The following is a 17,014-nucleotide window of genomic DNA, read 5'->3' on the forward strand; positions in this document are numbered from 1 at the left end:
TATTTGCGCTGCACCCACAGAGTGTTTACAGTTTCCCGCGGTATAATCATTTTGTCCTCAATTAGCAGTGTGTGCTGAACATTGAAAATGACAGATGTTCCTACACTCTGTCACAGTCCTGGTATAATTTGATTGTGGAGACTGAAGCACCCACACAGCGCTTGGCCCTCTAGCCACATGTTGGGGTCTGTTTGCAGACAGCTGGGCTCAGCTACAGTTCAGTGCAGAATTGCTTTCCATTGAAGAGCTGGACATGCTCCAAATCCAGGTTTTGGCATGACTCCATATCCCATAATGCAATGAGACCCGAGGGCTGGTGGGTCGGTTCAGAGCTGCCTACCTTCCACTCCAAAAGTAAAGAAGCAAAAAGTGTATGTGTGTGTGTATGTGTGCGTGCACGCGTGTGTGTGTGTGTGCGTGTGTGCGTGCGTGCATGTGTGTGTGTGTGTACATATGTGTATGTGTGTGTGTGTGTGTGTGTGCGCGTGCGTGTGTGTGAGTGTGTGTTGGAGGGCTAAGTGCTGTGATTACATCAACTTATTTTGTGTAAATGTAAGAAAAAACCCTCTAAATTATATTTATGTTTAACAGCACTAAAAAACTAGTCAGCTGTACAATCCTTTCAAGAATCCAAAAACATGATCCTACTCCCATTGAAAAGTATTTTATTTAAATAGTTGGATCTGTTGCAGTCTCATGACACTGGACTGGAAAGGAAGCACTGGCAGAGAGAGATAATTATCTTAATTAATGATAATGGGTTTAATGATTCAACATTGAGGCTAATTGATGGTGATTGATTGCATGCTGCCTTCCAGTGGGGGAAGCAAAAGAGGGATTTAAATCAAGGAGAAGATGACCAGTCGGCTCAGCACCAGCCCAGAGAGAGCAGGCAGCACACTGTTTATCTGTCTGCTGTGGAACCCACTGCAGTTTACATCATAGCAGGGAACTGCGTTTATTACTCAGAGGCTGCTGGGTGAAATTTCGAGCGATATGTTGCTTCTTCACTGGAGTCATTTTTGGGTAAGGTAATGAGCCTGAAACGCTTCAATAAATATCCAGTTTTATAAATGTTCACAAAATTAATAACAATATAGTAACTATCCATGATTCAGACCATTCTGGAGTTATAACCTGAGTGGAATAGGATAAAAAAGGGACGCAACATCTGTAACTTTTTTTTTTTTGGTGACAACATCAGATTGAATGACTTAATGATTTTGTTAATGTTGTCACACTTTCTTACTCAATCAACAAATATACTTGGTAGCTAGCTTGGTAGCGACCTAACCCTCAAGACTGTTGTTTCACTTAATTCTAAAGTTCTTCTTGAATATTCATGTAAATATTAATATGTTAAAATTGCTTGGCCTCACCATACATCCAGTATGTTGCCCAATGGAATGCTATTCAACTACAGCTTCTGAACACCATAATCCATCGACTTCCATTACAACTTGTGGAGCTTATTAGTCCTTTCCCCATCTTTGGCCTAGCCACTTTTCCAGAATGTGTAGAGTCCTGCCACCCTCCAGCACCAAGTGGTTTCTGTGATGGTATACTAATGAGCATTCTAACAAGCAATTAGTCACCATGATACATTTGAAAAGTTTTAATTAGCACAGCCATCAACGAGATCTCCAACCACAGAGGGCCATAATTAAAAAGGATGTTTTTACACATACCGATTATCACAAGTGTGCGGAGACCAGAAGGAAAAAAGAGAGCAAAGCATCTCCACTGTGAAATTGAAGGCTTGTCACCTACTGCAGAATGGTAGCAATATAAGGCCACACGCACCAGACCAGTGGAACCAGACCATTCATCATACTAATACTAATTTTCTTATACTAAAATGAGCAGAGCCCTATTGACAGCAAAGTTCACTATGTGACTGCCCCCATATACCAGGGGGAAATGTAATCAAAGTCTACAGTATAGAGAGCCATCAACAGGGATCTGTCCACTGTCAATGCTCCGTTTTATGACTGGTATTCTAACAAAGCCTGCACAGGGTTACATTTATTGACTGACAAATAAGCAGTTTGTCTGATTAAAGTGTCGCGTGAATTCATTGGTGAAGAGTAATTAGCCTTCGCATCTCCATGTGGTTTTTATTTCAAAGTAACAGCGTCCCTTAGATTTTGTTTTCATTAGGCACATGCTTGTGATAAATAATTCCTGATAGTTGGTTAATACTGTTAAATCTGTAGTCAGTGGACCTACACTGAGCTATATTTGCCTTTCCATCAAATGCAAATTAATGATAATATCGGATTTGAATCTCAATATCCCCAATGACAACAGTTGGAAAGTAATTACGTGGTGCTGGCGGTCATTTTCCCAGGTTTGAACAAAGCGCCAATTTCGTTCATTCCATTAAAATATCCCCATCATTTCACATTACTGAAGTCACAGCGTTTGATTTTAAGATGGCTGCCAGCTCTTTCCTCATAACTTCTTAGTCAAGGCAATCTGAGCTTTGAGCCATTATAAGGGCTGGCAGACCATCTGATTGGATGCTTTGAGATGACAGCAACATTATTTCTCAGTATCGCTGTATCTAATGAATAACTATGAATTATGTTTACTTTGTTATAAATTATCATTCTTTGTTACGGTAGGTGGATTTCTTGTAGCTTTTCTGAATGTTTACACTCCATTGGTGCAGGCAGACATTGTTTATGTAAGTTCATGTGCTTCTTTTACTATCAAATAAAATCTGTTAAAGCTAGATGTTATATTAAAGTCAAATACATTTTTATTTAGATTGTATCTCCATGTATTCCAGGGAGGGGTTCCCACATCCTGCTATTAACACAGGGAGCCTATGAGGAGCGGTGTTTCAAATATACACATATACACAACTATATACGCATACGTGCATGCTCACACACACGTTTGTATTGCTATACTTGTGAGGACTTCCCATTGACTTACATTCATTCTGTAACCTCTAACCCTAACCCTAACCCCAACCACGACATGCCTAACCCTAACCTTAACCTAATTTTAACCCTAACCCTAAGTCCTAACCCTAAAACAGCTTCTTGAACTTGTGGGGACCAGCAAAAGGTCCCCACCTTGCGTAATGTTCCTCATCTTTCTATCCTTGTGGAGACATTTGGTTCTAACAAAGATAGTAATACATACCCACACACACAGAGACACAGACACAGACACACACAACCACACAGACACACAACACACTTAGATTCTGTGTACAGTTGAGGAATTGATATGCCTCAGATAGGCCGATGACGTTTTACACAAAATAAAAAATGTGCCTTACTAAGCATAACTCCCATTATCCATAAGAACACAGTATCGCATGGTCCAGTTCAGTCTCAGTGGGGCAAATGTAGAAATATAAACTGATCTTCCAAAGGTAAAAGGCTGCAGCCTGTGCCCCTATACTGGAACTCCACATAACCACTTACATCAGCCCTGAGCTCAACAGACAATATTGCCCTCTTCATCTACTCGTAAAGACCAAGAACTATAACATTTAAATTAAATAACAAACCCAGGCTCTTCAGCGGGGTTGATCGCTGCTTCAGAAAGCAATCTCTGGAGCTCATTTGATAAACATTACCAGCATCGCATCATTTCCCTGGACGCAAAAGAGTAATTTGCCGCTCCCCCAGTTATCAGGGCGCTGAACCCTGAATAAAACTGTCAGACAATCTCGCCGCGGAGATGTAGCTGGAGTCTCTGGATGTACACCCAATCATTTCCTTTTCGCGCGCCTTCCGATAAACCGCGCTAAAACTGTCGGGAATTTGTTTGCGAATGGCGAGCCCAGCCCAATATCGCAGAGAGCCCGGGGGAAGCGGTAAAATAAACACTGATTGGATCTGATCAGCGGAGATTATTTCCCAGAATTTCACTATGTGCCCCGAACACTCCACTGGCTGCCTAATGGGTTCTGTCATCGCTTGTGTTTAACTCTGTTGCGTTCAGATTTTATTTTAATTTGGTGTACCATCACCGTTTTATTATGATTGGCAGTGGGATATTTCTCAACAGAACATTTATAAGGGTAAAAAGGTCAAGACTATACATTTCATATATATATATATATATATATATACACACACACAGTATATATATGTGTGTGTGCGCGTGTGTATGTATGTATGTGTGCGTACTGTAGTTACAATAGGTTTATTCACACAACACACACGTGGTTTCAAAGTGATTGCTTCATAATGTTTGCTGCGTTATGCAAAGATGAGCTAATGTACTGAAATGTGTAAATGCTATTGCAATTCCATACAGTAAGAGCTTTAGCCCAGGTTAAGACTGTCGGGCCAGTGACAGTATCCTGAGAAGAGGTTGTTTGAGTCACCTGTGAGAGAGCCTGGCAGCTTCAGCTTCTCCTCATTTAAGCAACCTGCATGTGTTCTACACAGCGAGGACAACTGGGACGGTTAGCGCCTGACAACTTCACACAGCACGTCTGGTAGGCTGCTGTTCGGACATTACTGGGAGCTGACTTTACGCCGCCGGTCTGTTTATGTGTGCAGAGAATACTGCTACTCATTCAGCGTCCCAAGCTAAACTGGGCCCTATCAACCCGGGATGTCACATTCCAAGCTGTTAAAACAAGGTGCCACATTGGTCCTTCGTGCAAGAACCTGTCACGCTGATGGACACTCTTGCTTCCTCACACCTTTCTGCATCACAATGCACTCTTTTACAGAAACTTTAGCAAGCTGGCTAGCAAGTTCAACCTGTTTTCAGCATCTGTTGGCTAGCTAGTTAGCATATTAGTTAATTAATCAGCTTAATAGCTGTAAAGAGAAATACAATTTTTTTTTAAACAGGAGGGAAACATCAATTTTCTAATATCACACTGGCCTATGAGCTGGCACTCCTAAAAGCTTATAAAGTGTCATTATCTATCCATCTGTTATTGGGACTTAATTTTTTGATTGATCATGCAAGATATCACATCTTTATTTAAACCTTCAAGATCTGGACCACTATTCAAAAGCATCTGACAGCAGAGTACTGATCTAGGAGCACTGTGGACTTTAAGCTCATAATGATTAAGGTTAGGACACAGACAGAGAAAACCTGATTCTGAATCAAGATGCAAAAACAGGCCTTGACCTCTAGTCTTTAAAACATTATCTTAAAATGAACAGTCGGCAGGGCTACGTATGAAAAGGAAAGATAACTAGCCAGTTTATGCAAAAAGATCATGTCTCATAGGGATAAAATGAAAATGAATTATAATCCCTCCTCCCTCCTGAAATAATTCATAATTGTCTTTGACTTGTCAAGGTCGAACATATAAATCAGAATGCACGTCTGTTAATGACGCTCATTAGTATGCAGATTGCCAAGCCGAACGTCAGCTGTCTTACAGATCACCTGACCATATGAAATAAAACTGCCTTCGTTCAGCAGCCAACCCCCTCAGGAAAGGCCTTCTCCCGGCGTAACTGTCGCTTGGGGGGGGGGGGGGGGATATCCAGATCACATTTGTCTGGCTAATTCTAGTGTGGAAAAGAGACCCAAAAATCCCAGCCCATCGTTGGCCTTATTAGCACAGTAGACCCGCTTAAAATGGTGAATAGACACACACATATGACAATGAAATAACAATTCAAACAAATGGCTTCTCCATTCACACAGTACTCACTGGTCAGAATTTTTAATTGATGACATCGCTAACAATGTTATGGTAAACCCAAAATAACCCAACACCTCCTGCGGTGACAATTAATAGAGGGTACTCAACTCCTTTACATGTTGTCATGGTGGCCCCAATCCACTATTCCAAACTCAGGAGAACCCCAAAGCGCTTCACCCAATACCGTCCAGGGTTTTAGATCCGTTAAGTTCTCTTAGACGAGAGGCAAGAAAAAATTGGAAACTGCCTAACCTTCATGCAGCTCTAGAGGGGGGGAAAAAGAAGAAAAAAAATCATACAGGCTTGGTTTCAAATTTTATTATCCAATGTTCTCTGCAGGTATCCGTCAATGAGACAGGTAATGCTTCTGAGATCTCATGACACTTCACATACTGTACAATACACAAACACACTGTGGATGCAAAGCTCGAACGCATGAAGCCGGCAAAGCCGCTAACGAAGACTGTACTCAACTCCAGGGGTCACTTGGCTGCAGTGATGGTTTTTCTCTCATTGGCTCAAAGAGTAGCTCCCCTAAAGCAACAGTACCTGGCTTTCACCACTAGATGGTGCAAAGGGCCAACAGAGCAGCTACAGCCCCTGAACATTCTTTGCCTTGCATTTCTTCAGGAAGAACATAAAATATACATTTATATACAGACATACCTGAACAGATTCCAAGCACAAGTCATTGACATGGAAACACGATGGTGCCAGAAGTGATTTTAAAAAACAAAAACCATTGCAAATATTGGTTCTGTACATATCAGAAAATGTGGTGTTTAACAGTAGGTGGGGTGAAAATGTAACAGACTTTTTAAATTAAAAAACACTTTAAGAATAAAGTCAAAAGGTTGTGCGTGCAGCAACAAAACAAGTGTATGGACGCCACTTCAAATCTTTAATGCGGGGATTAGCATTAGGATCGGACCCTTAGCAAACATCAGTGGAATCACCACATACATTTCCCTTGGTTAGTACTTATGCTACATACTAAGGTAAATCACTGGATATTAGTGTAAATATCAACATTCGCAGTTTACACTTCGCACACTTAATAATCTGAATGGTTTCAAGCCAAAATGAAGGGAAAACTATCTGTGGGGTGACAACCGAATTTTGATACAAACATTGCATATTGTGGGGGAAAAAAAGCCAGACACATACTTGTAAGACATCGTGGTACGTTTCAGCCAGACATAGGCATGCACACAGCAAGCAAATGGGTCTTGTGAGTAAGATCTATACATTCCTGATGCGTCCAACCAAGCTCTAACCCTGGGTTTCAGGTGCGCGTAATGCTGCCCATGTTCAGTGTCTGAAAGCAGACCACAGCAGGTCCAGGCACGTCTCACAACGTGACCAACTGACAATTCAGGAGCATTACGAGATTAAATGCAGAGTGCTCCCTCTCCTTAGTTTGTGGCTCACCAGCCAATGCCATTCTCAGCCAATCAGCAACTCAGAATCTGTCCGGTTACAAATACCTGGAGGACATAATGTAACCTGTAAGATCTGAGCACGTACTTCAGAATTTTGAAGAGGCACCATTTCTGAGTGAATAAACCTGATTTAAAAAGAGAATTCATGTAATCTATTTGCTCTGTATCACGGACAAAGTATAAAGGACACTGCTGGCTGCCTGATTTCTGTACCACACTTCAGATGCAGGCATTAACAAAAACACACATTTGGCAAGTTTGGCAGTTTCTTTTTGCTAATCAATCTTTCAAGACTTGACAATGTTGAAAATCAGATAAGAACTTGATCAAAAGGGTCAAACTTAATTTCAGAAAAACACAAAAGTACTTAGAACATGGTTAAATAAACTGGCAAGCATTACTCGGGGCTTATCCTTGAATACACAGTTCAGAGGAGCACTGTAATTGTTTGCAGGAGCATTGTTGACCTTTATAATGCACACAGATGGTTAGAAAAACAAAAAAAGAGAAATAGGTGATATAGCCAAAATCAAGCCGTCAAAAAGAGAGACAGTATCTACGCAGAGCTGTGAACAGCAGTTAACTAGGGAAGTAAAACAGCGAGGCTCAGGGCACACACCACCCTTAACTCAACACCGTTTACACACGTCTGCCTTCTCACCACTCAGGGCTAACCCCTCTGCTCACTAAGCCAAACCCCTGTTCCTCTCACAACTGTGCACAGAACCTCCTTAACACAGACGGCCAAGCAAACGAAAGTGACAGTGGGGGGAAAAAAAAAAAACAGTCAACTGCCAAGTGAGCTAGCAGTGCGGATCTCCATCAAACCCCTGAGCACACAGAAGTGAGCCTCCTCTCACAGCGACAGGAGGCCCAGAGCCCAGAGAGAGAGAGAGAGAGAGAGAGAGCTGCACAGCACTCGCATAATCTGACCGCAGCCGGCGCGCTGGCCCGCTACGACTGCGTCTGCTCTGTGATCTTCTGTTTTAGATAGAGGGATCTTTTAGGGAGAAAAATAAAAGAGAGAAGACAGAAAAAAAAAAAAAGTTTTGCCAGGATTCCAAAAGGCACACACGACAAAAGTGGGCAGAAACCGTAAACCCAAAGAGAAGGCAGCAACCATGAGACACGGGGTTTTACAGCATGGAAATTAAATTAAGGAAAGATCCAGCGTGGGGAAAAAGGTCGAGAAAAAAAACAATGTAAAATAATTTCAGAGGTATCAGGCAAAGGCGAACACAAAAAGGAAAATGGAGCTTGTGAAGTTAACAAGTGCAGCTCCACCCTGGGCGGTCTGTGCCTGTGGGCGGAGCCTGCAGCCAGGATGGGGGTGGGATCTCCACTGGAAAAGCACCAGCGTGGGCCCCTTTGGTTTTCTCTTGCGCTTCGTTTTTAGAAAAAGATGGACCCGTTTCAGAACCAGAGAGCGGAATGTGGACATTTATTCAACACCTACCGCGCCCGCCTCCACCAAAAAAAAAAGTTTTAAAAAAAAGTTTGAAAAAAAAGAGATTAATAGAAAAAAAAAAAATTAAGAAACCACTTCTGAACCCAGTTCTCATCAGCTGATGTTTTCAGTTCTGTGAGCTGAGGATAAAAGTGTGCGTGCTTGCACTCATGTGCGAGGATGTGTGTGTGTGCATGTGCGTGTGCGTGTGTGCGTGTGTGTGTTCTGTCGGTTGTTGTTCTAGCTCATTTTCCCATCCTGCTAGTTTATTTAGAGTCGCTCCTTGCAGTCCTGCACTCCACAGACAGACAGACAGGCAGCCAATCGCAGTACAAGTTATTGAGTGATTGGGCAAGGAGTGAGGAGGGCGGGGTGGGTGGGCGGGGTCTGCGAAAGGGGCGAGGTTGGCAGCCAGCTCGTCACCAGTAGAAGGAGCGGGATAAAAAGTTTGCGGCGGTGTTCAGCCAGCCGACGCCCTCCTGGGTGGAGCCCACGCGGGACACCGCCTTGTCCGGCTCCTGGGAGGGGCTCTCCTCTTCCGGCAGGTAGTCCGGAAGATCCGTGTTCTGCTCCACCTCCACCGGGCCGTCCTCGGGGAACGGCACCAGCACCTGGGCCAGGCACACAATCAGCTGGTCACAACAGGTCTGCCAGTTTTACCGCAGAGTCGCCTAACGTACATGTGCCTTCAGTGAAAGGAAGTTTCGGGCTCCTTCAAGTTCATATTCTCCTAAATTCAAAGACCTATAAAAACTGTACAGTGGGCTGTACAAGTGCTGTCCACCAGCAATGCATCACAACAATGGACTCAGCACCCCTGAAAATGTCAGCTCTTACAACCCCGATACAAAACCCCAGCCATCTTAAGTAGAATAAGACAAAGGGGACAGTTTCATAAGAGAATAATTGATATAAAATGTGGGCATCAAAATATTTTTTGAAGAGCTCTGAACCCCCTGATATTTTTTGTTAATTTGGAAACCTTCTTATAATCTTAATGCCTTTAAGAACACTTACTAGTCTAGTATTTTTTTTACTCCTGGTAATTACAGGAAACATCCGTTTCCTGCTGTGGTTGGCAGCTGCTTCCCCCTGGTGGTGTAATCATGTATTGCAGCACAAACCTATCTACTAGTGTGTTAATATAACCTTAGAAACAAATGGAAGTGAAATGAACGTGTAACTCTGCTCTCAATGGCTGACTGCAGTTTAGGGAGCAAATGGGAGGCTGTCACCTGCTGGAAAAGTGTGGAAGAGCAGGAAACAGCAAAGGAAACAAGACCAGGTTAAAACCTAGTATATGGCTGGACCTAACACACGTGATCCGGCCGACCAATGGTGTAACTTCATCACTCACTCAGTCAGTCACAGGTCATTCGCATTTGTAGGGCTGGCCCCACTTTTGCGGTCCAGCCAAAAATAGGATCGGTAGATCGTGATGCTGGATTCAAATGTTTGGTTCACTGCTCAGTGCTTCCAACATGGAGAACTCTATCTCAGTCTTAAGTGAATATTAAATGAACAAAGAGTGCACTGTGAGCCCGTTTCACTCTCAGTCAGAGAGCCAGGCAGAGCAGCTAAGCTGCTTAAAAAGAAAGCAAGGGAATTACTCTGAAGGGCCACCCTTCCTTCCTGCAGTCCTTTTTCTCCTGCCTGACACTCGACCGTGTGACTGGACAGATGATTACTCCTGAGGGAGAAGCTCCCTGTGCTGTCCTTCACTCATGCTCTGACTGAACCGGTTCCCCTGCCCTGCGCTGCCCATCCCTGTGTGAGTGAGTCAGTGCTTTCAGGAGGGCTGGGAAACGTGCAGGGCTGCAGTCCTCTTACACAAGCACAGCTCAACGCCAGGTCCAGCAGTAAGCTCATAAGGGAAAAGGGTGTGTAGTACACAGTTTAAGAAAGTACCTCCAGATTCTGTGGCCAGCAGGAGCTGGTTAGTCCTGTCTTAGCCCACAGATTTAAAATTGATAGTCAATATACCTGCAGCTGAACCAGGATTCTGTTCTGTGAGTTAGAAGAAGGGGCACAGGAAGCCCTTTGTGTGAATCAGTGAGGCTCTTGCTGGCCTTGTGTGATTACATTTGTGTGATGACTTTTGACCTTGTTAAGGACACAGTGTTCTCTCTGAGTGTAGGGTGCCCTCCTGAAGCCAGACTCACCTCCTCCCCATCCTCGCTCTTCACCACCTGCTGAGCTTTCATCACTTTGGTGGAGGCGATGGCCGACCCCAGAGCCTGCAGAGAGAGAGCGAAACAGAGCACTTTTAACACCACGCATCAGCACACTGCTGGAGTACCCAGAATGCACAGCAGTGCTCTAATAATACACGCCCTGTCTGTGACTGCTCCAGGACTGCAAACTCACACTGGGTCTGTTCAAAGACTGCAGACTGACTCTGACTGGCTCCAAGACAGCATGCTCTGTGACTGTGACTGTTACAGCCCAAGACAGCATGCTCTGTCACTGTGACTGCCCCCAAGACTGCACTCCACGACTCTGACAGCCCTGAGAATGCATACTGTGCATACTGATCTCTCATTACTAGTCTGGAGAGAGGAATCAGTGAACAGCACAAAGGAGTCAGTGTCATAGATTACAGAAGTGCAGACAAGAGTCAGTGTTCCACATTATTATACTGGACAGAGGAGCCAACCTTCTACTATACTGGACATCTGAATCTCTGTTCTGCATTAATAAAATGAACAGAGTACTCACCACTCTACAGTACAATAGTAAAGAGAAGAATCACCGTTATAAGTATTATATTAAATGGAACAATTGGATTCTAGCTTCCTACACAGAAAAGAAGAGTCATCGCTCTACGTTTTGTCATTCAACGGGAACTACGCTGGAGTTCCTGTTGAATGTCACCAGGAACTACTGGAAAGAGGAGTCACTGGTCTAAATTACAACACTGCACACCTATAATAGATAGAGGAGTCACTGGTCTACATTTCTATACTATATTCCTATAGTAAATAGAAGAGTCACTGGTCTACATTTCTATAGGATTGAATAGTGGAGTCACTGGTCTACATTTCTATAGGATTGAATAGTGGAGTCACTGGTCTACATTGGGGAGAAGAGCCAATACTCTACATTACGATATGAAACAGGAGAGTCGTTTATCTACATTACTATACCAGAGAGGAGTCACTGTGCTAAATTACTATACTGGAGGGATGATGTCCGAATAAGGCCCCACCATGCCTGTGAAAAACCATAATGGAGAATTGGATTACTGCAATGTAGAGCCACTGACCTGCACTGGATGTACAACACGTTATATCTACATACCGTAGTTAAGTTAGCATTTCTTTTCTCTTTTCTGACGATTTCTCTTGTATCCAAGTATTATCAGTAAAGAGATCGTTATGAAGCCTAACTAGTCATTGCACAATTAGCTAGAAGGGAGGAGGGGGGCACACTGAAAGCCCCAGATGGGGGGGGGGGGTTTGGCTCTCACCTCGGCCTTCAGGTCGGAGCGGATGCGGACGATGCAGCGCTTCACGGCCATCTGGAAGGTGAAGCTGATGACGCCCCTGATCTTCAGCAGGGCCTCCTCACACAGGCTGCGGCGGCTCTGTCAGCGGAAAGGGACGGGCCGCATTACAAACGCATGCGTCAGAAACATCGCATTACAAACGCATGCGTCAGAAACATCGCATTTAAAACGCATTTATCAGAAACAGTGCATTACAAACGCACGTATCAGAAACAGTGCATTACAAACGCATGTATCAGAAACAGTGCATTACAAACGCATGTATCAGAAACAGTGCATTACAAACGCATGTATCAGAAACAGTGCATTACAAACGCATGTATCAGAAACAGTGCATTACAAACGCATGCGTCAGAAACAGGGCATTACAAACGCATGCGTCAGAAACAGGGCATTACAAACGCATGTATCAGAAACAGGGCATTACAAACGCACGCACCAGAAACAGGGCATTACAAACGCATGTATCAGAAACAGAGCATTACAAACACATGTATCGGAAACAGTGCATTAAACGCATGCACCAGAAACAGTGAATTTCAAACGCATGTGTCAGAAACATCGCATTTAAAACACATGCACCAGAAACAGTGCATTACAAACGCACGCACTAGAAACGTCGCATTTCAAACGCACACATCATAAACATCGCAATTAAAGCACACGAATGCGAAGCACTGTTCAGAATGCGGCGATGGGACAAGGCCGCATTTCGAACGCGCTTGTTTGAACGGCCAGCCACTCACCGAGTCGTCCAGGCCGTCGATGTGCAGCACCACGGTTTTGGCACGCTTGTTGGTGGTGCCCAGGAAGAACTGGGCCTTGCGCCGGCAGGAGGCCCCGCCCTCGGGCTGGTCGTCCGCGGCGCTGCCCGCCGCCTGCAGGAGCTCGTACACCTCGGAGGCCAGGAGCTTGGTCTCACCGGGGGTCGTCGTCCTGGCAACACAACAATCCCGCTTATCGCAAACACTGAACAGGAACAATCTGCATTTCAGTGGACATGGTACAAAAAAACTAGATATCCTCCAGCTCATTTTAAATCGGTCAACTATGCACAGACTTAAACTGAGACAAAACATTCATTCATAAGGACTGAAAACAACTCCTAAATTAGCTGTGCAATGTAATTTATCATCAGCTTGCCTTTGAACTGTAAAATTGGTCCATTTCTGTTCTTGGGCTGGGCCACAGGACTTCCCTTTGTACATTACATGCTGTGTGGGCACATTTCCCTTAAGGCAGCTCAGCTGCACACTTGATATATTGGACCACAGGAGCACTGTGGAGCCACCGGGGTCCAGCTAAGGGCTCTCTGGTTATGAACACAGGACTCGCCAGTCACCAGCTTGTTATTCTCTCTCCCTGAACTGAACCAGTCAGGACTTAAGCCTCAGAAAGGGTTTCTGAGTAGAAAAATGCAGGTATACAGGATAAATGCCCCATGTAGGTGAGAAAATTCAAACCCCCCAACTTATCTGAACATCTAAACGAGTCGCGTTGTAAATCCGGACTCAGTAAAGTCCTCTAAGCTGTTTAAACATATTACAGGGGGAAACACAAGGTAATTTATTAGCTATCTGAATGATAAGCACTTTGAGAAAAGTGTACACAAACACTGCTTTCAGGCCGGTATATCCACACAATAAAAAACACAAGCACACACAAAGACCTTCATTCATAAATGCTGTCTGCTAGATTCACTGGAGCAATTAAACAAAGCCACTGGAGCTTTGGGTTAGCACCTAAAACTACTCTGGGCCAAAGTGCAAGGAATCATCCATGACTGATCACAACTGCATTAAATGCACATTTTCTACCTTAAAAAATTTAATAAATAGCTTCATTTAACATGAACACCCCCCCCCCCCCCCAATCATTCTGCATCATTTCAGAAGTAGTACACCTCAGTAGTGTTTATGGGTAAACACGCTACACAGCTCTGCCTGACACAAAATAAACATGGAGCCAGATCTATACCCTGATCTGCTACACAAGAGAGAGCACACTTGAGACAGCACGCTCAGCAGGGATCAGAACAATGAACTCTGGCCATGGGAGTGAGTGGTGGGGGGGGGGGGATCTGGTGGTGTCAATCAAAGAAAGCAGGCATATGCAGGACTTCCCCTGTGTGAAACACCCATATCCCAGGTACTTCCAGCCAGAGGGACTTACTTCTGCATGACGTTCTGCAAGCTCAGCATCATGCCCAGCTCCCCCCTCATCTTCTCTCGGTTGGCACGGCATTCTGCCAGGTAACGAACGGCCTGCAGACAACAGTGACATGCATCAGTGAGGAGGGGCCACGGCCACACAACAGCGTCATGTGACCCCAGTAACAGGCAATTACACTTTACACCACTGACCCACATTGTCCCAAAGGGCTGAACTGGAACTTGACCTTTGAACTAAAGGTACAGCCTGCCACCGCATTTCACCATTATGTGTGTGCGAGAGAGAGAGCGCAAGCGAGCTAGGAAGAAAATAAGTGCGGATGTCTGTGTGTGTGTATGTGTGTGTGTGTGTGTCTAAGTGTGTATGATGAAGACAGAGGGGGGAGAGAGAGAGCAAGCTTGGGAGAAAGAAAGTGCAAATAAATGTGTATGCGTGAGTGTGAGATAGGAAGAGAGAATGAGTAAGAGTGTGTGTTATTTTCTTTTAATCCTACTGATGCACATGAGTCTTTCCACCGACAGCAAAGAAATTATTAAAAACACAGTGAATACTGGTTTATCCGACAGCACAAAATGAAAGACCCGAGCAGTGGATTTTAAGATGACTGCCTCCAAGCTTAAAGGAGTTTAATAAACACAGCTGATTCTGACAGCTAGTAGCAGAATCCCACATAATATAGAGAAAACAAACAGCATTTAGTTCTGCCATTGACCTTGAATCATTTTATGAATTTAACGCATGCTTTCATTCAAAAATTAGTTGACGGTTAAAATGCACCTCTAGTTTAATCCTGGAATTTCGAGTCGAGTGGTGTGCATCCTGGAAAAAGGAGGTGGGTATTCAGAACTTACCAGAAGGGCAGAGTACACCACCTGGGGGTTGGGATGGTCTAGAAAAAGGATGAGGCCGGGCAGACAGCCTTGATCCTGGACGATCGCTCGCCGGTTGAGTGGGTCGGCGGCCAGGTCACGCAGCTGGTTAACCACGGCCAACGCATCCGGCTCAGCGGTCATGGTGCGCTCGACTCAGTGTGCCATGAACGTCCAAATATCCCGCTTCTGCTGCAGGGACCAACAGTAACTTACGAAATCGGATGCAGGCACAATTGGAAGACGAGGTGAACACTGCATCAAGTTTTTAACACTTGGCATGTTTAATGGCAAAGGAAAATGTCCTTCTGGTTAGGCCATGCTAATCTACAAGCAATGTGACATGATAACAAAATCCTCCTGTGATAAAATAATTACACAATAAACATTAACTTGATCTTAGCGAGCTAATGATCCATTTACTTCAGGACTGGTGCAGTTGAATATTACAGGTGCTCAATATAAAGAATACCGGTTACACAAGGAGCAAATAGGCCTAATACATTCGGTGGGTGGTACCAAGGTGAGTTCAAGCCTAGCTGAAAGAAGATTAAAGTTTTAAAAGTATAGTATTTCTATAATAGCTAGTTGCCCGGCTGCGTTACGAACAATTGTTCTTGAATTTCACATGACGTCGGTTGACACTGTCGTCCCATTTGTATGGAAATTATTTAGGCAAGTCATAAACAAAAACAAATCAGGATAGACCAGCAAAAAGAAATACATCTGCCAAAACCTGACCGGCTGATGATTAGCACTAATAAAAAGCAGTGTAGCCTTAAAAGAACACAGCTTGCTACGGTGTTTGTTGGTCAGCCAGCTTGTCCGCGATATATACTTTTAAAACTGCAGCTAATGTCTCCGGCATTTCAACCCAAGTAGCAGTTCTGCTAGTTAGCCACACAATCACGAGTATTATTGTAGTGTCCCATGTCTCCTGATTCGGAATGAAACAAAAAGCTGTGGCTTTGTGCTGGGTAAGATGGATATAGTATAATACACTATATAAAGGACAGCATGTTTTGATGAGCCATAAAGCCAGCGTAAAATGAGTTGGCTACCCGGCCATTTTAGTGGTTCGGCTAGCCAACAAGCTCGTTAACGCTGCCATCACTAGCCAGCTGAATTATAGCTCGCTAACGTTAGCTATTCTTTTGTCTTCGCACTCTCCACCGACTAAAAGGAAGACCATCTACTTAGCGATCGGTGTTTCGCTCTGTTGCTTAATTAATAAAAGAACACATAGCGAGGACAGCGTAACTTCAGTTCGATAATTATTTTGGCACAGCAATGCTTTCATCCGACGCTGTCGGGAAACACCCTGGAAAAGCCAACATACCTCGGAGATCCGTCTTCGGCTGAGAAATGTGTCTTTAAACATATAGCGATATAACTTGGGAAGGATTCACGTAAGGCTGGTTATACATATACACCCGTATGAACAAGGTAGTGTTACGTTTAATTCTTGAGTGCGTTAATCTAAAAACAATAGCTATTTATTTTGCTTACGTCTGATCACGTTATTTTTTTCCACTTAATCAATGCTTTGGTAAACGCGTCAAACTTACGGTGTTTCTGATTGGGCAAATAACGCGGAGTAGCTTCGACAAATAGCCATTCAGCGTCTGCCTTATAAGAGTTCAAAGATCATCCATAGAATATATCATAGAGTTCGGTGATATAGCAGAATGGTTTTCACCGATCCCTTCTTATTCGCATCATACACGTCATTTATTACAATATAAATATTACAACTATGAAAATATAAATAAAATACATACAGGCGAACGTTCATTCACTTTGCTGAGGAATCCCTGGAACCTTCTAATGAATAACAGTTTTAGAATCCCAATGACAGCCTGCCTTTACTGAGTTGTAGCTGTGTGATTCCAAATGTACACAACTTTATTAAATCCAAATACTGTTTGG

At 43.9% G+C, this 17,014-nt stretch overlaps 1 protein-coding gene across 3 annotated transcripts; it reads right to left on the reverse strand.

The window, feature by feature from the left end:
* Window positions 1-5,950: 5,950 nt before the first annotated feature.
* LOC135260806 (armadillo repeat-containing protein 1-like) lies at window positions 5,951-16,658 on the reverse strand. Of its 3 annotated transcripts, XM_064346403.1 has the most exons (8): window positions 16,425-16,658; window positions 15,589-15,624; window positions 15,068-15,277; window positions 14,217-14,308; window positions 12,791-12,980; window positions 12,006-12,122; window positions 10,699-10,773; window positions 5,951-9,147 (listed from the first exon to the last, which is right to left on the reverse strand). In XM_064346403.1, exons 3-8 carry the CDS (start codon window positions 15,227-15,229, stop codon window positions 8,956-8,958), a joined length of 828 nt encoding a protein of 275 aa, XP_064202473.1. In that variant the 5' UTR covers window positions 15,230-15,277; window positions 15,589-15,624; window positions 16,425-16,658; the 3' UTR covers window positions 5,951-8,955. The 3 variants fall into 3 exon arrangements, with proteins under 3 accessions (XP_064202473.1, XP_064202472.1, XP_064202471.1); XM_064346402.1 differs by lacking the exon at window positions 15,589-15,624 and having other exon boundaries at window positions 15,068-15,274; XM_064346401.1 differs by lacking the exon at window positions 15,589-15,624.
* Window positions 16,659-17,014: the final 356 nt, after the last annotated feature.

Source organism: Anguilla rostrata, chromosome 8, assembly GCF_018555375.3.
Source record: "Anguilla rostrata isolate EN2019 chromosome 8, ASM1855537v3, whole genome shotgun sequence".
In the NCBI taxonomy this organism is placed as follows: Eukaryota; Metazoa; Chordata; class Actinopteri; order Anguilliformes; family Anguillidae; genus Anguilla; species Anguilla rostrata.